This window comes from Caretta caretta, chromosome 3 (assembly GCF_965140235.1).
Source record: "Caretta caretta isolate rCarCar2 chromosome 3, rCarCar1.hap1, whole genome shotgun sequence".
Classification (NCBI taxonomy): domain Eukaryota; kingdom Metazoa; phylum Chordata; order Testudines; family Cheloniidae; genus Caretta; species Caretta caretta.
The window spans coordinates 122,592,007-122,616,169 of NC_134208.1; the positions used below are offsets into that span (position 1 = coordinate 122,592,007).

Here is a 24,163-nt window from a genome sequence, read left to right on the forward strand (position 1 = left end):
ATTTAGAATAACCCAGTGAAGTGTTCTGTGCTCTTCATATAAGCTCTTAGATTCACAGTGAAACTAGTTTAGAGATGAGACTAATGTTCATTTTGGTTAAAACAATGGTTTTAGCATGCATATGAGCCCAAAATACTGAAACACTTGCAAATGCTGCTTCAGCCATGACTGAATGCACAGTACTGATCAAACTATTTATTTAGCTTACTGCATATATGCATGGCATTTGACCTGCATGCTTTACTTTTTATAGTTCAGAAAATTAATATTTCTGGTGCCAAGAGCATCGTATAAAGCAGTAGTGTTGGCATTATTCAGTTTTTAACATTTTGTTTATTTACTGCATAAAAAAGTAATAAATTAACACTTTCCTGTGAAGTTGAAAAAATGAAAATACAGTTACAGTATTTTCATTAGATGCACATCCTGTTACAGCTATTTTTTCATTCCCTTGATTGTTTTTAACGGCTGTTTATATTTTTTAGAAATCTGATGCTGAAAGTTACTAGTATGATTAGTATTACTTTATAAGTGATTTATTTTAAATGAGTTTTTTGGGTTTTGTATATACAAAATCAATAAAATATTTTGATGTAAATAGAAGCTGAACTTATATTATGTAATTGATTAATTTGTGGGGGGATCTTTAACAAAATCACAACAGTATTGTTTTGAAAAATTTTTCAAAACAGGTGTTTTTCTGACATTATAATAATATCTATGTGCTGACTTTTACCATTTGCAGCTATTCATCGAAACAGTCCTCGTCCTGTGAAGGTACCTCGATGCCACAGTGATCCACCAAATCCCCATCTTATCATCCCAACTCCTGAAGGGTTCAGGTATTCAGCACTTGTCCAGATTCTTAAGTGTCAGCTTTCTCCTCTTTCACTGAAAGTTTGATGTTACTGAAGCTGTTCGTTTAACTCAGGGAACTGAATATAGTTTCTCTAAAAATTTGTTCTGATAAAGCCAATACTTCTGTTTTTGCAAGAGGAAAATCAAGGAGATTTTTAAAAAAGAGTAAAAGAAATCTGTATTTTCAAGGCATGCTTTTGGAGATGATGCATTTTCTCATTTGTTTAATGCTCTTATTGCTGCATGCTTTCCAACTTTAAAGTCATTCTTTGTTTCCTTCTTTACAAAATTGCTTGGGGAAAAGAATATTTTATAATGAGATTCAGTATTTTAAATACTGGTAGTTAACTCGCTTTTTCCCTTCCCCTGAGTGAGTGAGCGAGCGAGCGTGTAATGCCTCTGACTTTGCTTCTGTAGTTTAGTTTACATGAGATTTTTCAAAGATAACACCCTTGAATATGGTGGCATTTCTGTATCTTAGTGTTAAATAATTTTTAAACTATATTCACATAATTGTTCCCCATTAAAAGTTTTGGTCTCGAAATAGGGCTAAAATATTTTTGAAAAGCTTCCAAACTAATTTTTCCATAGAGCCTTCCACATAAACAAAATAAAGGGCTATATTTTCAAAGGGGATGTTGCCCAGCCTCAGAATATGGATCCACATTTTTTCAAAGCCTGGTATTTACACACACAAATTGGGAGCTATTCTAGAGGTAACTTGAAATGTTGGTCTCTTAACATATTAGGTGATTGTTTGCCCATTGACTACTCTGCTTCTAAAACTTTTGGGACCAAATTTATTTTACCAAAAAAAACCCTTTCCCCCCACATGAATAAACTTTAAAAATCGACACTGTTTTTGATTGTTTCACTATCTTATTTTTAAATTAAATTTTCAACTCCATCCACTTTTTCAACTGTTTCCTGAAGTCTTTCTTCTCATCGCAGCACGCGGAGTGTCCCTTGTGATGTACGGAACCATTGCAGCGCTGCTGTCAGTCGCCCCGCTCCCATCGGTAGCGACTCAGCTCAACCAAAACCTGTCAGCAGTGCAAATGATACCAGGTAGTTCCACTCCGCAACGCAGAAGTCTCATTTCTGTTTACATCACCCATGCAAATTGCTCCCATTAAATACATTCCATTAGATAATTTAAACAGTGAAAGTCCATCCCGTCATGTGCTCTGTTCCAGTGGCTTCTTCATCTGTGTTCGACTTATGTGAAATTATTATACTATAGAAGTGCATGTTTATAAGTCTGCACTGAGATGCACAAGATGGTAATTTGAACATACAGTTTTGACCTTACATATTGGTCAAAAGACTATACATTAATTCATGCAGTAAAAATACTCATGCAGTTAACATATGCCATTCAGTTCCTCAGTAAATTAGCTTTGATAGGTTATTAGTAATTGGTAAATGTTCCACTGCACATGTATTTCTCAAGGAGGTTTTAATATGCAAATTAATCAGTTTATTGTTTACAATTAAACTGTAAGAATTTTTAATATAATACAGAACTGGAAGGAAATTATTTTTAGTGAAGAAAAATACTTGTGAAAGTTTCCTGGTGGCAAATACAGAGTACTACAAATAAGTTTTGTGGGTGGATTTCTACCTGTGGTTTCTTATACCTGTGCAGAATAAGAACACGACCAAAGATGCCTTTCATGTTTCAGAGCAGTGCCATTTTCAAAAAACGTCAATAAATTGCTGGACAAATCTATTCCAGTACCTTCCCATTATCAGGCTTGCAACATTGGTGTCACATTTTAATTTGTCCCCTCACATCTGGCCACTGCCAAATGCTGTTTGTTCCTCCCTGGTTTCTAAGTCTGCTTTTTCCTCTGCATCCTGACCACAAAAATCCTTGTTGATGTCTTGGTAATCTCTTGCCTCATCTACCGCAATCTTATCTTTTCTGGCCTCTCCTTACTCCCCCGCAGTCCATCCAAATAGTTGCTAAAGTTGTCCTCCTCTCCTGTGATTGCTGTCACTTGCTCCTCCTTGCGTTGTGCATCAAGTTTAAACTCCTTGTTCTCATGTTCGTGTCATCCTACTCCCTCTCTGTACCTTCCATTCAAGCCCTTCTTATATCCTTTCCATCCCTCTCCCCTCCACTCTTTCCCCTCGTATATTTCTCCCATGTCCATGTTCAGGCTTCTTTTCCCTTGCTTCCTGTGTCTGGTGTAATCACATACGTACTGTCTGCTAATTGACCACACCTTATCCCCACAAAAATCCTGCATTGCTTTGAGTTTAGACCGGCTGTATTACATCATAATTGTGTTTGTGACAGATATAGCAATTTCCTGCAATATCCTGAACAAACCTTATTGAATTAAGTTTAAGTAATTTAGAAGTTCATTTTATTAAAAATGCAAATGTTTGTGTTACTGTGGGATTGTATGTAACGTCCCTAGGGAGGAGACATGACTAATGTAAACCCTGAGAAGTGTTATCAGCTTCAAAGGACTGTTTGAAACATGTGTCAGAATGAACTTCTAAAGTTAAGCAGGTTTCCCAGGAAATCTCTAGTGGGGGGTGACAGCGGATATAACTTCTCCAGTTTTGCAAGAACTTAGCCTTTTGAAGCTTCACCCAGTGGGAAGGGACCTTTATCAGCTAATAACCTGTTACATGAGGACAAGATCAGAGGCCCAAAGGAGTGACTTACAGATTCATGGGTGTTCTTATTCTGAGCTAAGGTGGTTATGTACATCACAGAAGAACCTCTGGGTGCAGTTTTGAAGGCCTGTTCACCTGCCAGAGCCCTTGTTGGAGTTGGGGTGGTCTCTGGTAAATTTATTAGAATGCATGTAGTTTTTTATTGTTATGTTTTCTCTGTAATGCTTTCACTTTAAGAATAAATGTTCTTGCTTGGGAAAAGCTGTGTGGTGGTTTATAACGGTGGATAATTATGCTATTGACAGCCTCTGAAGAGAAAGCAAATCAGGCCTGCTTTGGCAGTCTGACTTGATGGGGAACTCACAGTGAAGGCAGAGAACTGTGTAGCCTGGAAAACACCCCAGTGAGGAGGGAAAGAGACACAGTCTCCGCCCAAGAAATATAAAATGCCTGAAAGTGGTTCCCTTGCTGGATTACAATTACAAAGGGGGATTATTATCTAATTAATGTTGTAAGCCCCTTTTGGCTGAGACCACATCTGCTCCACAGCTCTGAGCACTGTGCCAATACTCAGCAAATAATCTTGGGAGTAGCAATCTCATTAGTGTTCTACTGTTGCCACCTTCCTTATAGTTCAGGGCGGGGGGAAAAATTAGGAAAGGGAACAGTTTGTCAGTGGAACATTCATATAAGGACTGTAACTAACTTCCTGTGTGAGTTGAGTGGGAAAGAAATGAACTTCAATTTTATTTGTTCAGCAATTTTCTAGCAATTTTGTTAACTTACATTTTTGTGGTACTAAAATGTTCATCACGGCCATGCTTTGAAATAACATCTGTTAAAAACATGAGACACGCTTTTAATTATAGTGGCTAGTAATTGTGCAGAGGTATGCTTATGAGTTCATAAATGAATAGCAGTTATTGTTTAAGACCTCTTAATATTTTGACATTAAGAGGATTTATGCAGTTAGAATACTGTTAATTATACTAGTCAAATGGTGACTATGAAGTCTTAAGATTTTTAAATACCTTATGGATCTCAATTCTTTTATTTGTATGGTCATAGTGCCAAGAGCTCTGTTGTGCTAGTCATCATATGCACCTGGTTCATGCTCTAAAGAGGTTACAAACTCATTTGAAATAAAACGTGACAAGAAAATGTAGCAAACATTAAGAGGCGAAGGGGAGGCAGAAAGAACAGGACAACAGTAATAAGATTGCATGGTTACCTAGATGAACTATGCACACAGCTTAATTAGTCTGAACTATTTTAAAGTTTGTTATTTTTAATAAGTAATATCCGCTATCTGCAACTGCAACTCAACCAACCATCCTGGTTAGCTGATTTGTTGTAGGTGGCACAGTAGAAGCAGGTTTTGAGATATTTGGAGAGGAATGGATTATGACCTTACAGATCATTTCAGGGGGAGTGTTCCAGGCATAAGGTGGCAGTTCTTTTGACATAAAGCTCTAACTAGCATATCTCCAAAGTATCTTGTGACTTCACGTTCTGTGATTTTTATGCTAAAAGTTTTGATTTGCATCCCAAAATGGTCTCTACATGTAGAAGCTGGCTGTACAGTACACTCTGTGTTCACTAAAAGAACAGTCCTGGTCTTTGGAAGAATACTTCTGGATGCTATTTGTGTGTTTATCAAACATTCTCTGTACTTCCATTTTAAGACTGTCATTACAGAAGACCCAGTAGTAGTGATCAGCAGTGCCAAGCACTTTACAGATCCTTTTCATGGTTTACAAACAGAATAAATAACGCATGAACTATACCTTTCATTTAGGAGCTCTAGCAGTTTCAGAAATCAAGAGAGATGTGGTTGAGTAGTATTTGTGGTTTCTAAAAACACATATTGAATCAATCCATTATTTAAATATTCCTCTTATGTTACAGACCACATAAAACATAAAGATTTCCCCTACTCTGCCCCCAGCTCCTTCTGTCCCACTCCTTCAAATTTCCCCTGGAGCGTGTGAGTTACTTGAAGTGGTGCCTGAGCAGCTGCTTTTTGAACAGGCACAACAGAGGGATACAATTTTTGACTATCTTATGCTTTGGTGTGATGTTATACTATTGAATGCAACTGGGACAGACTTGTAATTCATGTGTGACGGCGAACCCATGTATTGTGGTATCTGTAACAGTTACCGTGTGTGTGTTTCTTGTTTTCATTTTTTTAAACAGATTAAAAACGAAAGAATTAAAATGTTTGTCAAACTACAAAAGAATCGAATGATCAACAATAGTTGATGGAAGGAAAGAAATAAGAAATATACATTTCAAAGAACTGGGACTTCACTTCTTAAGAGCATCCACATATATATTTCGGCCAATAATATTAGAACGTTGGAATGGTTGCAGTGTGGTACAGAAATCTATGTATTCTGTTCATTAAAGAAATAATTCCCTAGAAGTTTGCATGCTGTTCTTGGAGTCATCTACTTTGCCACTCGTTTGGGAGTTGGAAATAACAAACTGCTGTGTTTTCTTCTACAACAGAGGCAGTGAATTCTGATGTGCACAATCTGTATTTTTAAGTTGAACTCCGATCGCCCATGAACTAAATAAATAGTATTTAAAAACTAACTATGGAAACGGGAAATCTGTAGTAGCATTGAAGAGAATTGTCATTCAAGAATGACTATAATGTTCTGTGCACAGTGTAATCCACTTAAAGTGAACTTCAGTTTGTAATGAAGTAGAATGAATGTCCCAAACATTTCCAACTCAGTCTGCTGTCTTAATTATAGTTATCCTCATTTATAGTGACGTTATTCTATGGGGAAAAAAACCCTCTTCACTAAGGAAGGTTCTATTGTATTTAAGAGGATGGAGGCCTAGCCACTGGAATAGCGTAGAAACAAAGCTTTAATCTGTTCTAAACATTTGCATTAGGTGCATACAATTTATAGAATATGAGAACTTTCTAAACAAGTTGCACTAAGCAATGTGTGGTGCACAAATGCTACCATAGTTCATTCAAGGCTGTTCTTAAAATATTCTTTTTTTATGTAATTTGAAAATTAAATGCAAAGCAATTTTAATCTATTAGTTTATATTGAGCTTTTTGACAGTTTGGGGCTGTGCTATTTCTATACTAATTTTTCCAACTTTGTTGTTGTTGAATGTCCAAGGTCGGAGAAGGTTGTGGTTGGTCATTTTGTATTTACCCAGACCTAGTATTTGAGCAGATTTCCTTCAGTCTTTCTCACTGTTTCTTTACCTGTTTAATAATTTGCATATACAGAGGCTCATAATTAATTTGTGCAAGGTAGGGTTCCTGTTTTGTCTTCCGGCAGTATTTATCTTTTAAATAGGACTCTGAGCGGAATATAGCTCTGAAGTTCTTTGAGCTTGATCTGGTAAGGTGTTGAACCCCTGTAGATCCCATTTTAATCAATAGGAGTTTCAGGTGCTTAACGCTACATAAGATCCAACCTTTAGGTTGGTGGATTGGGACAGTTTCTCCATCCAGGATTTAGATAATGTCACGGAGAGAACAGGAAAGAAAATGCTGAAGATACACAGTACTTCAGTTTACTTCACAAGAACTGGTTTTGCCTTTGTGTGGTTTTCATTAATGGGATCACACTTGCCTCCTAAGCTTTAGAGGTTCTGTCACTTCAGAAGTGCAGTTAAATTGCTAATTAGGACGGTGGCTGTTTTTTAACAGGGGTTCCAGTGTCCCTGAAAATGATCGACTGGCTTCAATAGCAGCTGAGTTGCAGTTTAGGTCCCTGAGCCGTCACTCAAGTCCCACTGAGGATCGAGAAGGTGATTATTTCGATAACAGATTGTGATCTGGATCTGCAAATGATTAATGTGATTAATGAACGTATTGTCTCTCTCCTGACCCAGGTCCATAGAATTCCTTTATCAACTCTTTATTTCTAAACAGGTCTTTACTGTGTTAGATTTAAATTAATGACCAAATTTTCAAATTAGGCTGCCTACGTTTTCCCAAATATGTATGTGTGGGGTTTTTTTTTGTATGTAGCTTGTTTGGCTTTTTTAATAAACCCGTGGGGTGTTCCACTACAGCAGGGTGGGCAAATATTTTGGCCCGAGGGCCACATCGAGGAATAGGAATTGTATGGTGGGTCATGAATGCTCACAAAATTGGGGTTGGAGTGTGGGAGGGGTCCAGGCTCTGGGGTGGGGCTGGGGATAAGGAATGTAGGGTGTAGGAGGGTGCTCTGGGCTGGGACCGAGGGGGTTTGGAGGGTAGGAGGGGGATCAGGGCTGGGGTTGGGGCGTGGGGAGAGGTTCAGGAGTTCAGGCTCCGAGCGGCGCTTACCTCATGCGGCTCCTAGAAGCAATGGCATGTCCCTTCTCTGGCTCCTACATGGAGGCACAGCCAGGCGGCTCTGCACGCTGCCCCGCCTGCAGGCACCACCCATTGGAGTGCCAGAGGGGGCCATTGGAGTGCACAGGAGCCAGAGTGGAGCCATGCCGCGGCTTCTGGGAGCTGCTTGGTGCGGATTCCAGGAGCTGCCTGGTGCAGCCCCTGCGCCCCAGACAGAGTGCAGGAGCAGGGCCCAGCCGTGTGGTGCGGCCCCCAACCCAGTGCCCCGGCCAGAGTAGTGCGGCTTGCGGGCCATAGTTTGCCCACTCCTGCACTACAGCATTCAAAATGAGATTGATACCATAGTGACATTTTGTTGGAATATCCCCTGTATCAGTGACTAGATCTACTCTTCTCGCACACCTTCTCAGCACAGTAACCTGGCTGTGAGGTGAGGATTTCTCAGGCTGTGGATCAGAAGCAAAGACTGTAGCTGCTATTGCAGCATCAGTGTTACAGGTAAGTCCCCAGAGCCAGTACTTGCACCCACCACTAGTGGGGAGAAATGACTGGATCCACATGTTGGTAGATTGATTGATCTGGGCCTCTCCTCCTCCTCAGGAGGTTTCATTGACCCCTCATATTCTTAGGCATATAAGTGAAATATATTTAAACAACTTCCTTAGAAAATAAACTTGTTCATTAAGAAGTTTCATTTTATATTTTGTATGACAGACAATGGACTTCTCCAGTATTTCAGCCATCACTTATGACTGGAGTTTGAGTATAGTAGATTGTGTTGTCTGTTTCCAAATTGGAAGAAACGTTTAACAAACAATTGAACTTTTAAAGAATATTTTTTGATTTGCTTGGTTTGCCTGATCATTGCCTTTTACCTGTGCCTGATTTTGAAGGGGAGACTAACTAGGTTGGATTGACTATTTATAAACAATTTTGCAATGCAAAGTCACTTTTTATGTATACAGATGCTGAATTTCTGCCGTGTGTTATATATAACTATTTCTAAAGATACTAAATTGTCTTAAAGTTCAAAGAATGTAACTAGCTGTAGTGTTGCCTCAATTACCATAACGAAGATCAGTGTGAGTTGTTAAATTATCAGGTGTTTTAATCCTGAAATGTAAAATGTAAGATTTTGTTGTTGAATATGGCAACACTGTTAATAACTTAAAAGTAGTATGAAAACAAACAATTTTTAGGCAATATAATATAATTTCTCACATTACTGTTTTTACAGAACCATTGTATCCTAAAGGAGACTTGAGTGGATCAGCCCGAAGGAGTTGGGAGCTTCGAACTCTCATCAATCAGACCAAAGGTAAGAGACAAAGGAACACTACTTAATGCAGTATATTTCAAGCTTAGCTAAGTCTATATATTTAAAAAAAAAATCCTTAATGTTGTATTTCAGAAAAATACTAATTTCTGATATCAGAGGAGTTTAAAAAAAGAACAGTATGTCGTCTTTGAGGCATTATCTACTGTTCTTGATATACAAAATTAGTATTAATAGTTGCCAACATACTTATTATCATCAGTTGATAGAAGACATTTTTGAGAAGTTGAGTTTACATGAAATCTCTAGATCTAGAGGTTCATAAAGAAGTTAGAGGTTCACACAAAACTTCAGAATTATTTAAACTTGAGAAAAGTTCTCAAATCTACATGAAGTAAAATCTTAAACTTCTTCCTTCCCCTGTTTCGTTATGGTAATGAACTCAACTGTATTAATATCCAAACTAACGATCAGTGCTTTAATTAAAGGCTAAACGAAGATAAATCATATTGTAAGTTTATTACTTCAGTGCAGCTATCTTCTTTGAATTATGTTGGTGGGAATTAAAATTATGTTAGTGGGAATTAAAAATAGTTCAGTATTTTCATCTAAGTTGCAAAGTAAGAAGTTTCATATGAAACCGGAACATATATCTTCTGCTTTCCTTAGTTCCAGCTTCCTTATTGTTTGAACTTCTGTTAAGAAAATAGTTGCATTGTACATCATAACACTTGTTCAACGTGGTCTCATCATAATACAGTAGTGGCAAAGGAGTAGACATGCCATTCAAACGTAGGGGTGTAGGTCTCTGAATCAATGAATTTGTGCACTGCTTTTTTTAGACACCGCTTCCAAGCAAGGACCTATTGATGCTGTTCAGAAGTCTGTCCGATTGTTTGAAGAAAAGAGATACAGAGAAATGAGGCGAAAGAACATAATTGGCCAAGTCTGTGATACCCCCAAATCTTATGATAATATCATGCACGTAGGTCTAAGGAAGGTGACCTTCAAGTGGCAGAGAGGAAACAAAATTGGTAAGTCTGTAATGGACTTGTCATGTAGCTTAAAATACTGTATTCAGACCTTGTTTCACCTTAAGATTTACATTTGAAATCTTGCATCTTGGTGTAGATATTAAAGTTTGTTTTACTACACAAGGAAGATTTACAGAATATTAAACACAGAATACTATTGGAACTAGCATTTCCTATATAGCATTTACTGCGAAATCGTCACTGGTCAAGTAGTTAGAAACAAAAATTGATATGTGACATGAATTAATTCAGTAGCATGTGCTGAACAGCTTCATTTTGTGCTTGATCCTGCAATCTCTGAACATGTGACATCCTCAGGGCCATACAGGTAGTATATATATATTGTGTGGGTGCAGCCCACATAACTCATAAAGAGCTGCATATGTGGCCCACAATGATAAAATGCGTTGAGAGCCACTGTTGTAGGGTATTCTGCACATGGAAAGATTGCGAGGTTAAGTGCAACACATGTTGGCACTAACTTCAGTAGACTAGTTTCACTTACTGATGTAGTCGCTATTGGCCACACTTGAGAGAGATGATTATTTCCCCACTGATTCTGACTGTATATGTCTCAGACTATTACTGCATAATCATGAGAAGGTTCTACTCCTGATAAAGCATAGAGTTAATATGCGTACCTTTTAATCAACTTGAACATAGGATTATAATTGCTTTATTATGTTGAACAAGCATTACAAGTTGAAATATTTTTGAAATAAAAAAGGAAATCAAGGAAGAAAATCTGCCAGGCTGAGAAGTGTGTTTGAGCTGTTAATTGTTTTTATTGTACTTCTATAGGTGAAGGCCAGTATGGGAAAGTCTATACGTGTATCAGTGTTGACACTGGTGAACTGATGGCCATGAAAGAAGTGAGTACATTACCTACAAGTGCCACTGCTATTTAATTTTAATGATGCATATGCTGTTTCTATAACCATGTATGCATAAGTTTAGTTGGCAGGTCTCCTTGTCAGAGCATTGTTGACAGATGGGTAGAGCAGAGGAAATGGGAAGGAGAGTTCCTACTTCAGATAGGCTGTCATAGAACTTTTCTGTAAAGTCCAGGTTAGTCCTAAATGATCAGTATATACATAAGTAAATCTATGTATGAATTGAGACCTTCTGTCTGTTTTGTATTACATTTTGCTTGATAAGATATTTACCAGTCTTTTTAGTTTTTTTGCATTCATCCTTATACTTACATTTGGAAGGTTGCCTTGGTGTGACTGGCTTCCAGCAATTCCGCTGACAGCCACTTGACACTAATGAAATTACAGGTTTGGGGCCAAATTCTGTCCCCAGATTTACATGTACAATGCTGTTGTCTAACATTTGTATAAAAGGGTGGAATTAGGCCCTGTTTCTATTGTTCCTATTCCAGTATTCATCCACTGAGCTTGTAACACTGACTCCCAGAAGTTCACCCTGATGTTGTTTAAGAGGAGGTTATCTTTTTCCCATCAGGAGCTCTCCCTGTCCCTCTTAGCCTTAGGTGTAATTATTTAATTTTCTAGATATCAACTGATATATTCATTCAAGAGAGTGCATTGAGCAAAGACTACAGTTAGTGCAAGAGAGACTCACGCTTGCTGATGGACCTCACATTGATGGGTTAAATATTTAGTACCGGTATATTATTTTCCTTATGCTGTTTTCTAGCACTTAGAATCTTATTCCTCACCAATTGTTTTCAAAATATTCATTCTTCATTGGGGATTTATGTACAAGCTATGTTTGAACTTTTCAGTACAGTCTCCTTGAGTATAAAAAAGGTTCAGAGGTTTTTTTGGTTTTGTTTTTTTAATACTGATTGAAAAACAATGTTTTTTCCGTCTATGTGTTTCTTCAGACTTTAAAAAAGAAAGCCTTTCTGAGTAAAGGAGAAACTTTTGAAACTTCAGTCCAAAATATATTATTAGCAAAGCTTCATAAACCACTGAAATAAGGGTTAGAATAGATATCTCAAATATCACTAACATCAGTAAAAATGATGGGGAGTGCTTGTTTACAAATACACATCGTACCTTCATAATTTTGAAACTTGAGAGAAGTATTTGACAAAGAAAAGTATATGAACTTTCTTTGTCACTGTTATTACCTTTTTATAATTAAGTTTATCACTGTTTACCAAAGTATGAAACCTCATGTTCTGAAATTGTTATACGGAAGCAACCAATCATAATGTCCTTGCAACACTATGTACTTTTACTTTTTCTTAAGGTTGTCACTAACTTGGTGTATTAAGTTTTTTCTGATCTCTGACCACACAATAAAAGTAATTTTTACTAAGCGTTTTGTTTGACTTAGTCATATGTTGACTAGGAAAAGAGGAAATCACTTTTTCAGAAGAAATTTTTTTGCTAATTTGTATTAGCAAAAAAAAAAAAAGAAAAAAAAAAAGAAAAATCCATGACAAGGCATCATTGGGATATTAATGAAAACTGCTCTTTTAGTCAAAGCCTCCTGACTCTGTGCCTCCTTCCATTCCACATCTTACTCTTGGAAAAGCCTCAGCTAAACTGTGCACATGAATCACACCTGGAGTTGCAGCTAACAAGAGATGTTAAGAGTAACAAGAAGGGTTTCTTCAGGTATGTTAGCAACAAGAAGAAAGTCAAGGAAAGTGTGAATTCCTTACTGAATGAGGGAGGCAACCTAGTGACAGAGGATGTGGAAAAAGCTAATGTACTCAATGCTTTTTTCGCCTCTGTCTTCATGAACAAGGTCAGCTCCCAGACTGCTGCACTGGGCAGCACGGGGAGGAGGTGACCAGCCCTCTGTGAAGGCAGAAGTGGTTCGGGACTATTTAGAAAAGCTGGACGAACACAAGTCCATGGGGCTGGATGTGCTGCATCCGAGAGTGCTAAAGGAGTTGGCGGATGTGATTGCAGAGCCATTGGCCCTTATCTTTGAAAAGTCATGGCAATGGGGGGAAGTCCCGGACGATTGGAAAAAGGCTAATGTAGTGCCTATCTATAAAAAAGGGAAGAAGGAGGATCCTGGGAACTACAGGCCAGTCAGCCTCACCTCAGTCCCTGGAAAAATCATGGAGCAGGTCCTCAAGGAATCAATTCTGAAGCACTTAGAGGAGAGGAAAGTGATCAGGAACAGTCAGCATGGATTCACCAAGGGCAAGTCATGCCTGACTAATCTAATTGCCTTCTATGACAAGATAACTGACTCTGTGGATGAGGGGAAAGCAGTGGACGTGTTGTTCCTTGACTTTAGCAAAGCTTTTGACACGGTCTCCCACAGTATTCTTGCCAGCAAGTTAAAGAAGTATGGGCTGGATGAATGGATTATAAGGAAGATAGAAAGTTGGCTAGATTGTCGGGCTCACTGGGTAGTGATCAATGGCTCCATGTCTAGTTGGCAGCCGGTATCAAGTGGAGTGCCCCAAGGGTCGGTCCTGGGGCCGGTTTTGTTCAATATCTTCGTAAATGATCTGGAGGATGGTGTGGATTGCACCCTCAGCAAGTTTGCGGATGACACTAAACTGGGAGGAGAGGTAGATACGCTGGAGGGTAGGGATAGGATACAGAGGGCCCTAGAGAAATTAGAGGATTGGGCCAAAAGAAATCTGATGAGGTTCAACAAGGACAAGTGCAGAGTCCTGCACTTAGGACGGAAGAATCCAATGCACCGCTACAGACTAGGGACCGAATGGCTAGGCAGCAGTTCTGCAGAAAAGGACCTAGGGGTTATAGTGGACGGGAAGCTGGATATGAGTCAACAGTGTGCTCTTGTTGCCAAGAAGGCCAATGGCATTTTGGGATGTGTAGGTAGGGGCATTGCCAGCAGATCGAGGGACGTGATCGTTCCCCTCTATTTGACACTGGTGAGGCCTCATCTGGAGTACTGTGTCCAGTTTTGGGCCCCACACTACAAGAAGGATGTGGAAAAATTGGAGAGAGTCCAGCGGAGGGCAACAAAAATGATTAGGGGCCTGGAACACATGAGTTATGAGGAGAGGCTGAGGGAACTGGGATTGTTTAGTCTGCAGAAGAGAAGAATGAGGGGGGATTTGATAGCTGCTTTCAGCTACTTGAAAGGGGGTTCCAAAGAGGATGGATCTAGACTGTTCTCAGTGGTAGCTGATGACAGAACAAGGAGTAATGGTCTCAAGTTGCAATGGGGGAGATTTAGGTTGGATATTAGGAAAAACTTTTTCACTAGGAGGGTGGTGAAACACTGGAATGCGTTACCTAGGGAGGTGGTGGAATCTCCTTCCTTATAAGTTTTTAAGGTCAGGCTTGACAAAGCCCTGGCTGGGATGATTTAGTTGGGGATTGGTCCTTCTTTGAGCAGGGGGTTGGACTAGATGACCTCCTGAGGTCCCTTCGAACCCTGATATTCTATGATATGAAGGAAACTCCTCTTCCAAATCCCTCTTGGCAACCTGCTTCTTCATGAAGCCTTTGTACACTGATCTCACCGGTGTTGTTTCAAGGCCTTCTTATATTTAACCTGTTGTGTTCTAGATCATATCTGTCTGAGTCAGGTTGCAAGCTCCTTAGAGCAAAGGTCTTGGGTTTTTTTTTGTTGGTTTTTTTAAGTGACAACACCCTATCCCAGTAGATGTCTATAAATCATCATATCCCCAAATCTTTTCCCAGAAATATCAAAAGACGTCTGTAGATGGCTTCTTAGCTATTCCTCTCTTGGTTGTTTTTCTATTTCACACTTACGTTAATAGCAGCAATAATGAAAAATAATCACTTTTGCAGATAAGATTTCAACCGAACGATCACAAAACCATCAAAGAAACTGCAGATGAACTGAAAATTTTTGAAGGGATCAAGCACCCTAATCTGGTTCGTTACTTTGGTGTGGAGCTCCACAGGGTAAGCAAACGTTCATCACTGGATTTTCATAAGTTAGGAGAGAACCTTTAGGAGTTCAGAAATGGAGTCGTGTGTTCTACACCACAAGTTATCTCACTTCTGAGAACTGTAATTTTGCCTAATTATCCAGGAAATCTCTATGAACTGCATCATTTCTGTCTTCCCTGACTCTAGAATTCTTCCTGAAACGTAAGCTGTAGAAAGCTGTTAGACATTGAAGCACTAAAACTCACCCTACTAGTAACAGCAAAGGACACACGAGTGTCTTAGCACTCCTGCTCACCCCCCAAAAGCATGTTAGCTTGTGTGAAATCTTCATGTGCAAATTAGGTATGTAAACACTTCAAAAAAGACAACATTTTCAAACAGCTAACATTTGTTACCTATAGTGACCATACCACAGACTTTTCAGCATCTTTTCATGAGAAACTAAAACTGCAAAATAGTGAGGAGTTAGAGAATTGAGACATCCTTAGTAGAGGTGCAGAAACTGGAAGCTGGCCCACAGAGCAATTGAAACATTCCATCATAGCAGAACCGGCAAAAGAGGGGATAAAATTACTAATCTTGTTTACTACTTGCTAGTTTACAAAATTTTCTTTTTAAAATGTGACTGTAGTTCTTAAGCTATGGAAACATTGTAAGTATATTATCTTATTCTAGTATTACAAAGTGCTCTTCTTGCTATTTGGGCGATACCAATAACCCCTCATCTATAACTTGTAGTATTTGGTGTCACAACTAACTTTATAGTTACAGAATTACATGCATGGGAGATCTTATGCATATATGAAAGAGAATGTAAAACTCATTTGCAGCAAGGGATGAGGTTAGATATTAGGGAAAACTTTCTGACTCCAAGGATAGTGAAGTACTGGAATCGGTTACTGAGTGGGATTGTGGAATCCCCATCACTGGAGGTATTTAAGAACTGGTTAGACAGACATGTGTCAAGGATGGTCTAGGTATACATGGCCCTGCTTCAATGACAGGGGATGGACTCTTGAGGTCCCTTCCAGCCTTTCATTTTTATGATTCTATGATACAGATGTTCAGTCTGTAATCTTAGAAAAGTACAATGAAATTTGCATGAAGGCCTGGTTGTCCAGGTTATCCCAATTGAAACTGACCCCTCTCAAAAAACAAACAAATAAATAAATAATTTTGCCAGTGTAAAAATAATGCAGGCAGAAGTCCAGCAGCAGGGGGGCTATCTGGTTTATTGCATAGAATGCAGCATGTATGATTACTGCCTTGTGGGCCGATGGCAACTCATGTCCCTCAGAGACCAAGTATGGGCTCTTGAGAGAGTGGTTGAACTGGAGGAGCTAAAGAAGACAGAGGTACAGAAATGAGACTTTCCAGGACACAGTAGTGAAGTCCCATCCCCAGTCTGACAGCCTCTGTGCTGTTGAGGAGGATGAAAATCTCGTGGAAGAAGAATCTCAAGCTGGAGTGCAGAGAAATGATCCCATAGTTGGGACCATCCTTCCAGATGATGTCATGGTATCCTCTCGCACTGAGGATACCTCTCTGGGAGAGGGAACCTCAGTTATTAGGAAGAAACAGGTAATAGTAGTTGGGAGTTTGATTTTTAGAAATGAAGATAGCTGGGTTTGTGATGACCGGGAGAACTGCATGGCAAATGGCCTGCCAGGTGCGAAGGCTGTGGACCTCTAAAGAAATCTAGATAGACCTATGTGCAGAGCTGTGGAGGAGCTGGTGGTCACAGTTCATGAAGGTACCAGTGACATAGGGAAAGGTAGGAGAGAGGTCCTGGAGGCCAAATTTAAGCTGCTAGGTAAGCGATTAAAGTCCAGGACCTCCATGGTAACATTCTCTGAAATGCTTCCAGTTCCATGTGCAGGGCCAGTTAGACAAGCAAACTGCAGGGTCTCAGTGCATAGGTGAGACAATGGTGTTTGGAGGAGGAACCCAGGAGCAACTGGGGAACCTTTTGGGAAAGGAGGAGCCTATACAGCAAGGATGGGCTCCACCTAAACCAAAACAGAATCAGACTGCTGGTATGTAAAATTAAAAAGGTTGTAGAGGAGTTTTTAAACTGAGGGAGAGCTGACAAATGCGAAGGAGCATATGATTAAGACACACCTATCCCTTAGGGGAGGAATTATTAAAGGGGATATGCCTATCTTCTGAAGAGGAGTGGCTAGAAGTTGAAAAAGCACAGGTAGGAACTGAAGAGAAACCGTGAAATGAAAGAGTCCCATTCAGAAGGCAAACAATATTGACAATTTTATAAGTGCTTGTATACAAATACAAGAAGTCTAAATACTAAGATGGGTGAAGTTGAGTGCCTGCTATTAAAGGAGGATATTGATATAACAGGCATCCCATAAACTTAGTGGAAGAATGATAATCTGTTAGCCAGTAATACCAGAGTATAAAATATATAGGAATGACAGAATAGGTCACGTTGGTGGGGGAGTTGCACTATAGGTGAAAGAAAGCATAAAGCCACATATAATAAAAATCTTAAATGAAACAAACAGTACCACAGAATCTCTGTGGATAGAAATTCCATGTTTGAACAGTAAGAGTATAGTAGTAGCAATATCCTACCAACCACTTGACCAGGATGGTGATTGTGAAATAATCAGGGAGATTAGAGGCTACCAAACCAGAAAACCCCATAATAAAGGGGGAATTTCAATTATTCTCATATTGACTTGGGTGCATGTCATCACAGGATAGGTTGCAGAGATAAAATTTCTAGACACCATTAATGGCTTCTTGGGGCAGCTAGTCCTGGAACGCACAAGGGGAGAGGCAGTTCTTGATTTAGTCCTAAGCGGCACACAGGATCTAGTTCAGGAGGTGAATATAGCTGAACCACTTGATAATAGCGACCATAATTTAATTAAATTGAATATTGTTGTAGGAGGGAAAAATACCAAAGATATCCACCACAGTACCATTTAATTTCAAAAGGGGGAACCCTACACAAAAATGAAGAGGCTAGTAAAATGGAAATTAAAAGTAACAGTCATCAGAATGAAATGCTTGCAAGCTACATGGAAACTTTTAAAAAACATCATAATAGAGGCTCAAACTATATATATACCCCAAATTTTAAAAAAACAGCAAGAGGACTAAAAAAGACACGGCCACAGCTAAACAACAAAGTAAAAGGCATCCTTTAAAAATTGAAAGTCAAATACTACTGACAAAAATAGAAAGGAGCGTAAATTCTGGCAAGTCAAGTATAAAAGTATAATTAGGCAGGCCAAACAAGAATTTGAAGAGCAACTAGCAAAAGACACAAAAACTAATAGCAGAAAATGTAAGCACATTAGAAGCAGGAAGCCTGCCAAACAATCAGTGGGGCCACTGGATGATTGAGGTGCTAAAAGAACACTCAAGGGGGTATGTGTACACTGCAGATAAAAACCTGCACTAGCCTGTGCCAGCCTACTCAGGCTTGCGGGGCTCAGTCTGCAGGGCTGTTTAATTGCAGTGCAGAATTCCAGGCTTGGGATACTCCCACCTCGCAGGATTCTAGAAACCCCAGAAGTCTACATTGCAATTAAACAATTGCCCAAGCTCCGCAAGCCCAAGTCTAATTGCATTGTGGACATATGCAGGGAAGAAAATAAGGCCATTGCAGAGAAGCTAAATAAATTCTTTGCATCAATTTTCACTGCAGAGGATGTGAGGCAGATGCCCACATCTGAGCCATTCTTTTTATGTGAGAATTCTGAGGAACTGTCTCAGATGTTAGTAGAGGAGGGTTTGGAATAAATTCAACAGTAATAAGTCACCAGGGCTATATGGTATTCACTCAAGAGTTCTGAAGGAACTCAAATATGAAATTGTAGAACTACTAACTGTGGTATGTAAACTCTTGCTTAAGTCAGCCTCTGTACCAGATGACTAGAGGATAGCTAATGGGACACAGATTTTTGAAAAAGTCTTCAGAGGCGATCCTGGCAATTACAGGCCAGTAAACCCACTTTCAGTACCAGGCAAATTGGTTGAAACTATAGTAAAGAACAGAATGATCAGACACATAGACGAACGCAATATGTTGGGGAAGAGTCAACAGAGCTTTTTTAAAGGGAAATCATGCCTCACCAATCTACTAGAATTCTTTGAGGGGGTGAACAAGCAAGTAGACCAGGGGGATCCAGTGGATATAATGTACTTAGATTTTCAGAAAGCCTTTGACATGGTCCCTCACCAAAGGCTCGTAAGCAAAGTAAGCTGTCATGGGAAAAGAGGGAAGGTCCTTTCATAGATTGGTAACTGGTTAAAAGATAGGAAACAAAAGGTAGGAATAAATGGTCAGTTTTCATAGTGAAGAGAGGTAAGTAATGGGGTCTCCCAAGGATCTGTCCTGGGAGCAGTGTCATTCAGCATATTCATAAATGATTTGGAAAAAGGGTAAACAATGAGATGGCAAAGTTTGCAGATAATACAATATTACTCGGATAGTTAACTCCAAAGCAGGCTTCAAAGAGTTACAAAGGGATCTCACAAAACTGTGTGACTGTGCAACAAAATGACAGATGAAATTCAGTGTTGATAAATGCAAAGTAATGCACATTGGAAAACATCATCCCAACTATACATACAAAATGATGGGGTCTAAAGTAGCTGTTACACTCAAGAAAGTGATCTTGGAGTCATTGTGGATGGTTCTCTGAAAACATCCACTAAATATGCAGCGGCAGTCAGAAAAGCTAACAGAATGTTAGGAACCATTAGGAAATGGATGAATAGATAAGACAGAAAATATAAACCGACAGTATTAATCCATGGTATGGCCACACCTTGAATATTGAGTGGAGTTCTGGTCATCCCATCTTAAAAAAGATTAGATATTGGAAAAACTACAAAAATGATTAGGGGCATGGAGCAGCTTCCATATGGGGAGAGATTTAAAAGACTGGCACTGTTCGGCTTGGAATAGAGGGGAGATTTAACAGAGGTCTATAAAATCTTGATTTGTTTGGAGAAAGTGAACAGGGAAGTATTTACTCCTTCACATGACACAAGAACCATGGATTACTCAAAGAAATTAATAGGCAGCAGGTTTAAAACAAACAAAAGGAAGTACTTCATCACACAATGTGCAATCAACCTGTGGAACTCATTGCTGGGGATGTTATGAAGGCTGAAAGTATGACTGGGTTTAAAAAAAAATTAGATAAGTTCATGGAGGATAGATCCATCAATGGCTATTGGCCACAATGGTCAGGGATGCAGCCCTGTGCTCTGGATGTCCCTAACCATCTGACTGCTAGAAGCTGGATCTGGACGATGGAGATAGATCACTCAATAAACTGCTCCATTCTGTTCACTACCTCTGAAGCATCTTGCACTGGCTACTGTCAGAAGACAGGATACTGGGCTAGGTGGACCATTCGTCTGACCCAGTATGGCAGTTCTTGTGACCCTGTTTCACAAATAGCAAGGAAGTGGGAGGAGGCTACGGGTAAACATTAAAATTTGAAAAGAAATTAAGATTAGAAATAAAACCAGCACAGACATCAAAGAAATCTAATTTGGTTCCCACAACAGGAAGAAATGTATATCTTCATGGAGTACTGTGATGAGGGCACTCTGGAAGAGGTGTCAAGGCTGGGCCTTCAGGAACATGTCATTAGGCTCTACACGAAGCAAATCACGATTGCTATCAATGTACTACATGAACATGGTATAGTTCATCGGGACATTAAAGGTAAATTGTTTTTTAAAAAAAGTTAAGGTAATGTTGCTTTACGGTGTTGTAAGTAAGGTATTGCCTAAAGCATCTGTGGGGATTTAAGGCAAGTTCTCTGCTCTAGAGCAGTAATTATGTTAACATGCCCTGCCCTAGCACTGGACAGTTGATAAGCTTGCATTACTGGCTATTCACTTTTATTTAACGCATTGAGCTTGAAATGTTGGCACACAGGGTTGCAAAATTAGGGACAAATTCTGCCCCTGGGTGCACTTATGCAACTTCCTTTGAATTCACTGGAGCCCTGTGGCTCCATCCAGGGACAGAATTTGGTCCTTACACTTCTAACACTAGTATTACTGTAACTTATCTGGTATATTTTTATTCTGGGCTTTTCAAGAAATGATGGAATTCTCTGGGAGCTGAAGAGTATCAAAAAGATAATTTGATCATAATATTTTCTCTGTGGTTCTCAGGGCCCAAGAAGGATTGTAGGATTTCAAAGGGATGATAGAGTCATCATAGTGGTGAAAGGCTGCTGTTTTATGTTAGAGAGATTATGAAAACAAATAGGTTTAAAATTAGACCTATCCAATGGTTCTCTGATGTTTGTTAGTCTACACACATTTCGCTCTCAGCCGTCTCTTACAATGAACAGGCTGGAGCTACAAAAACTGCAGAATTCTTTGTCATGCTCATAGAAACCTCCTCTATCTCCAGTTTAACTCCTTTTCCCACATGATCAATAGCACGGCTTCTTGTCTCCTGCTCCTTTCAAAACATTCTCCTAGTCTAGCTGTTCTATTTTTGTTTAGTGTGATTTGTCTTCCTCAGCAATGGTAGAGAAACCAGAGAAGGAAAGGAAAAAAATTCACACAAATTATTCCCTGTAAATGCTCAGTTTACAACAAGGCAATGCAACCCAACCATGCTGGGTTTCTATGTCCCTCTTGCTCGCAGGGTTCTGAATCATCGCAGCAGTCTAGGAGATTCCCAGTTGCTCTTGGTCCTTTGGCCTCGTGCTCCTCAGCTGGGAAAGAACTGTCCATGACCCAGAGGCCTTCCACCCAGGTAGGCCACTCTTGAGTTGGCTTTGGCTTTTTTTAGGAGATAATTGCTCTCTCCTCTCCTCCACTACCCTCCCCTAGCATTCTTTCCTTTCCTGTTTTCCCTGCTGGCCAAGGCTTTTTGTCCAGGTGTGAACTCAGCTCTGTATTCCCCATAACCCCATATCTATGGTGATCATTTCTTGTTTAGATAACTATTTAGTAGAAGGTTACTCCCTCGTGGAAGACCAGGTTAGCTGTGACAAAACCCAAGGCCTGTTACAGAAACTGGGCCTCATGAACAGGGTCAAGATTCCTTTAGCGCCAGTGCAGTGTTTCATTAACGTTGGGACGCAATTCTAGGCTGACAAGGAGGGTGTCTTCCTCTTGTCTAAGAGAAACACTGAAGTGAGAACTTTTATCCAGCAATTCAGGGAGCTGTATCACTACATCATCCAATAGGATCTCCACTAGCTTACCTTCCTAATGTCCAGTATTACAGGAGTGTTCCTTGGGAACATTCGAGCTTCAAATGCTGAAGCTATATCAGATAAGGGTCAGTGCTTGAACTTCCCTAATCCTTAATATTAAAGTAGTGCTCACATGGTGACTGCGGGAAGGTCAGCTATACAAAGGGGGCATCTTTGCACCACTCCTAGTCTGTAATTTCCTTGGATAAATCAGATTAGGGATTTATATAGGTTGCCAGATGGCACATTGTAAATCATCTCCCCCGAACTCATGTTATATACACATGTTCTCAAACTCAGGGCAATGAAACAGACTCTATTCTGTTGTCTTACTAGGGTCCCCATAAAACAAATCAAGTGGTCAAATGCTTCTAATTTTATGTAGAGGGGGGAAAAATCATATAACGGAGAGGCTGAGCTACAGCACATTCCCATAGTATTAGATCCCTAGTGCCCAGCTGGCATCATCTTTTGGTGAATCTTTCTGTTAGCAATAAACACCCAGTTCGTCTTTGAGTGATTGTCCATATATATTCCACTCTTGGTGTTGTATTGGAATCTTTTGCCACTAGTGTCCTTTGGAGCAATGCTTGCACGCTGACTGCTCTTGTGCCTCCCTGCTCTTCCCCACCACTTGAAGATATAAAGGGCAGAGTGGGGCCAACAGTTTCTCAGTTCCTTCTTTCTGCACATGGCTGCCGGATGGAACTGCACGTAATGCCTCTATCTCTTGCACTTGGCTAGCTTTATTTGAATACAGCTACATATCTTCGCGTACACAGCAGTTAATTAATATTAGTAGGTATGTTTTTGGGGGTGCTTTTTTGCGTGTTTATATCTGGTACTAGACTTCAGCCCTTATGGCTGAAACCAAATCTCCCTCTCTAAAATATTGTCCCCCTTGGGAGGGAGCTAACCCCTTCGATGATGGGAATACCAGATGCCTCTTCTGTCTGGGGAAAAAGGCATATTCCTGAAAAGTGTTCAGTCTGTAGATCATTTTCAACACAAACTCAGATGGCTGAGGGGAAGCTCCCCTGAAACTTTGCTTATTTGACAAGTCGATGAGACCTGCCTCTGATCCTGGTAAACAGGCCCCTCGAGGGACAGAGCAGTTTTCATTTAAGAGAGCTCCAGTGAGCTGTGGCTCCGTTGTTACCTCCCATGTATCTCCTTCTAAAGAGACCTCTTCTGTTTTTCCTGCTCTCAGGTCCTTGTCATCAACTACTGAGAGGTGTGGGAGAGAGCACCACGCCACTCTACAAAAGAGTGCAAGCATAGGTCATCTTCCGAGGGTCTGAGTAACAAGAGGCAGCTAAAGCTGCCTCACTTATTCTTATCAAAGCATAGCATATGGCCTGTGGCAGCATAAAGGACTCTGGTCACCAAGAAACAGTTTCAAGCTGCATCCATTTCTGGAATTGCAGTAGCATCAACAGGGCTCTTAGTACTGATGCTGGGACTTTTGGTGCTGGCACCAATATTTTTGGTACCAACATCTTTGGCACCTCCCACTCTAGTGCTGTCTGTTTCCAATGTGGTGCTCACGGTACTGACTTTCTTGGCACAGAGATTCACGATACCAAGTGACCTCACTGTATCAGTGTTTCCTGAGTCACCACTGTTAACATCTGGGGTGAAGGTACCCCTCTGAACTGACTGCTGGCTTGATATTGTTACTGAGTGTTTCCGGGGCACAAATGAGGGAACTCCTTATAGCACACCAAGGGACACCTAGAAAAACTTCACTAGTACTCAGAAGCACTCCTCTGAAGCTGACAGGGAGGGTAGAGGAACCTGTCCTGGATACTCCCGAAGATCTTAGTCTGCTTAAAACCCATACACATCTGATAGGGATTCTAGGTCCCGTTAACTATCACGTGCAAAGGGGATTTATAGAAAGACAGTCCTCATGGTATAATTCCTCCTCCCCCCCCCCCCCCCCCGCCCTTGCCCTTTTCTCCTTCCTCCTGTGGCTCCCAACCCTGGCCATA

At 40.1% G+C, this 24,163-nt stretch overlaps 1 protein-coding gene across 7 annotated transcripts in view; it reads left to right on the plus strand.

Annotated features, from left to right (window-relative positions):
* MAP3K4 (mitogen-activated protein kinase kinase kinase 4) overlaps nucleotides 1-24,163 on the plus strand; it is a 142,924-nt gene that overhangs the window by 107,140 nt on the left and 11,621 nt on the right. For 2 of the 7 annotated variants that reach the window (XR_012667704.1, XR_012667705.1), the window contains exons 16-24: nucleotides 746-842; nucleotides 1,810-1,926; nucleotides 7,181-7,281; nucleotides 9,051-9,131; nucleotides 9,932-10,123; nucleotides 10,925-10,995; nucleotides 14,854-14,970; nucleotides 20,512-20,671; nucleotides 21,614-21,724. Coding sequence is in view for 5 of the 7 variants with exons in the window: in XM_048844079.2 (XP_048700036.1) it covers nucleotides 746-842; nucleotides 1,810-1,926; nucleotides 7,181-7,281; nucleotides 9,051-9,131; nucleotides 9,932-10,123; nucleotides 10,925-10,995; nucleotides 14,854-14,970; nucleotides 20,512-20,671 (936 nt within the window). In the remaining 2 variants the exon portion in view is untranslated. Of the gene's footprint in view, nucleotides 1-745; nucleotides 843-1,809; nucleotides 1,927-7,180; nucleotides 7,282-9,050; nucleotides 9,132-9,931; nucleotides 10,124-10,924; nucleotides 10,996-12,579; nucleotides 12,669-14,853; nucleotides 14,971-20,511; nucleotides 20,672-21,613; nucleotides 21,725-24,163 lie in introns of those variants that run through there. The other 5 variants (XM_048844079.2, XM_048844080.2, XM_048844081.2 and 2 more) reach the window with 3 other exon arrangements.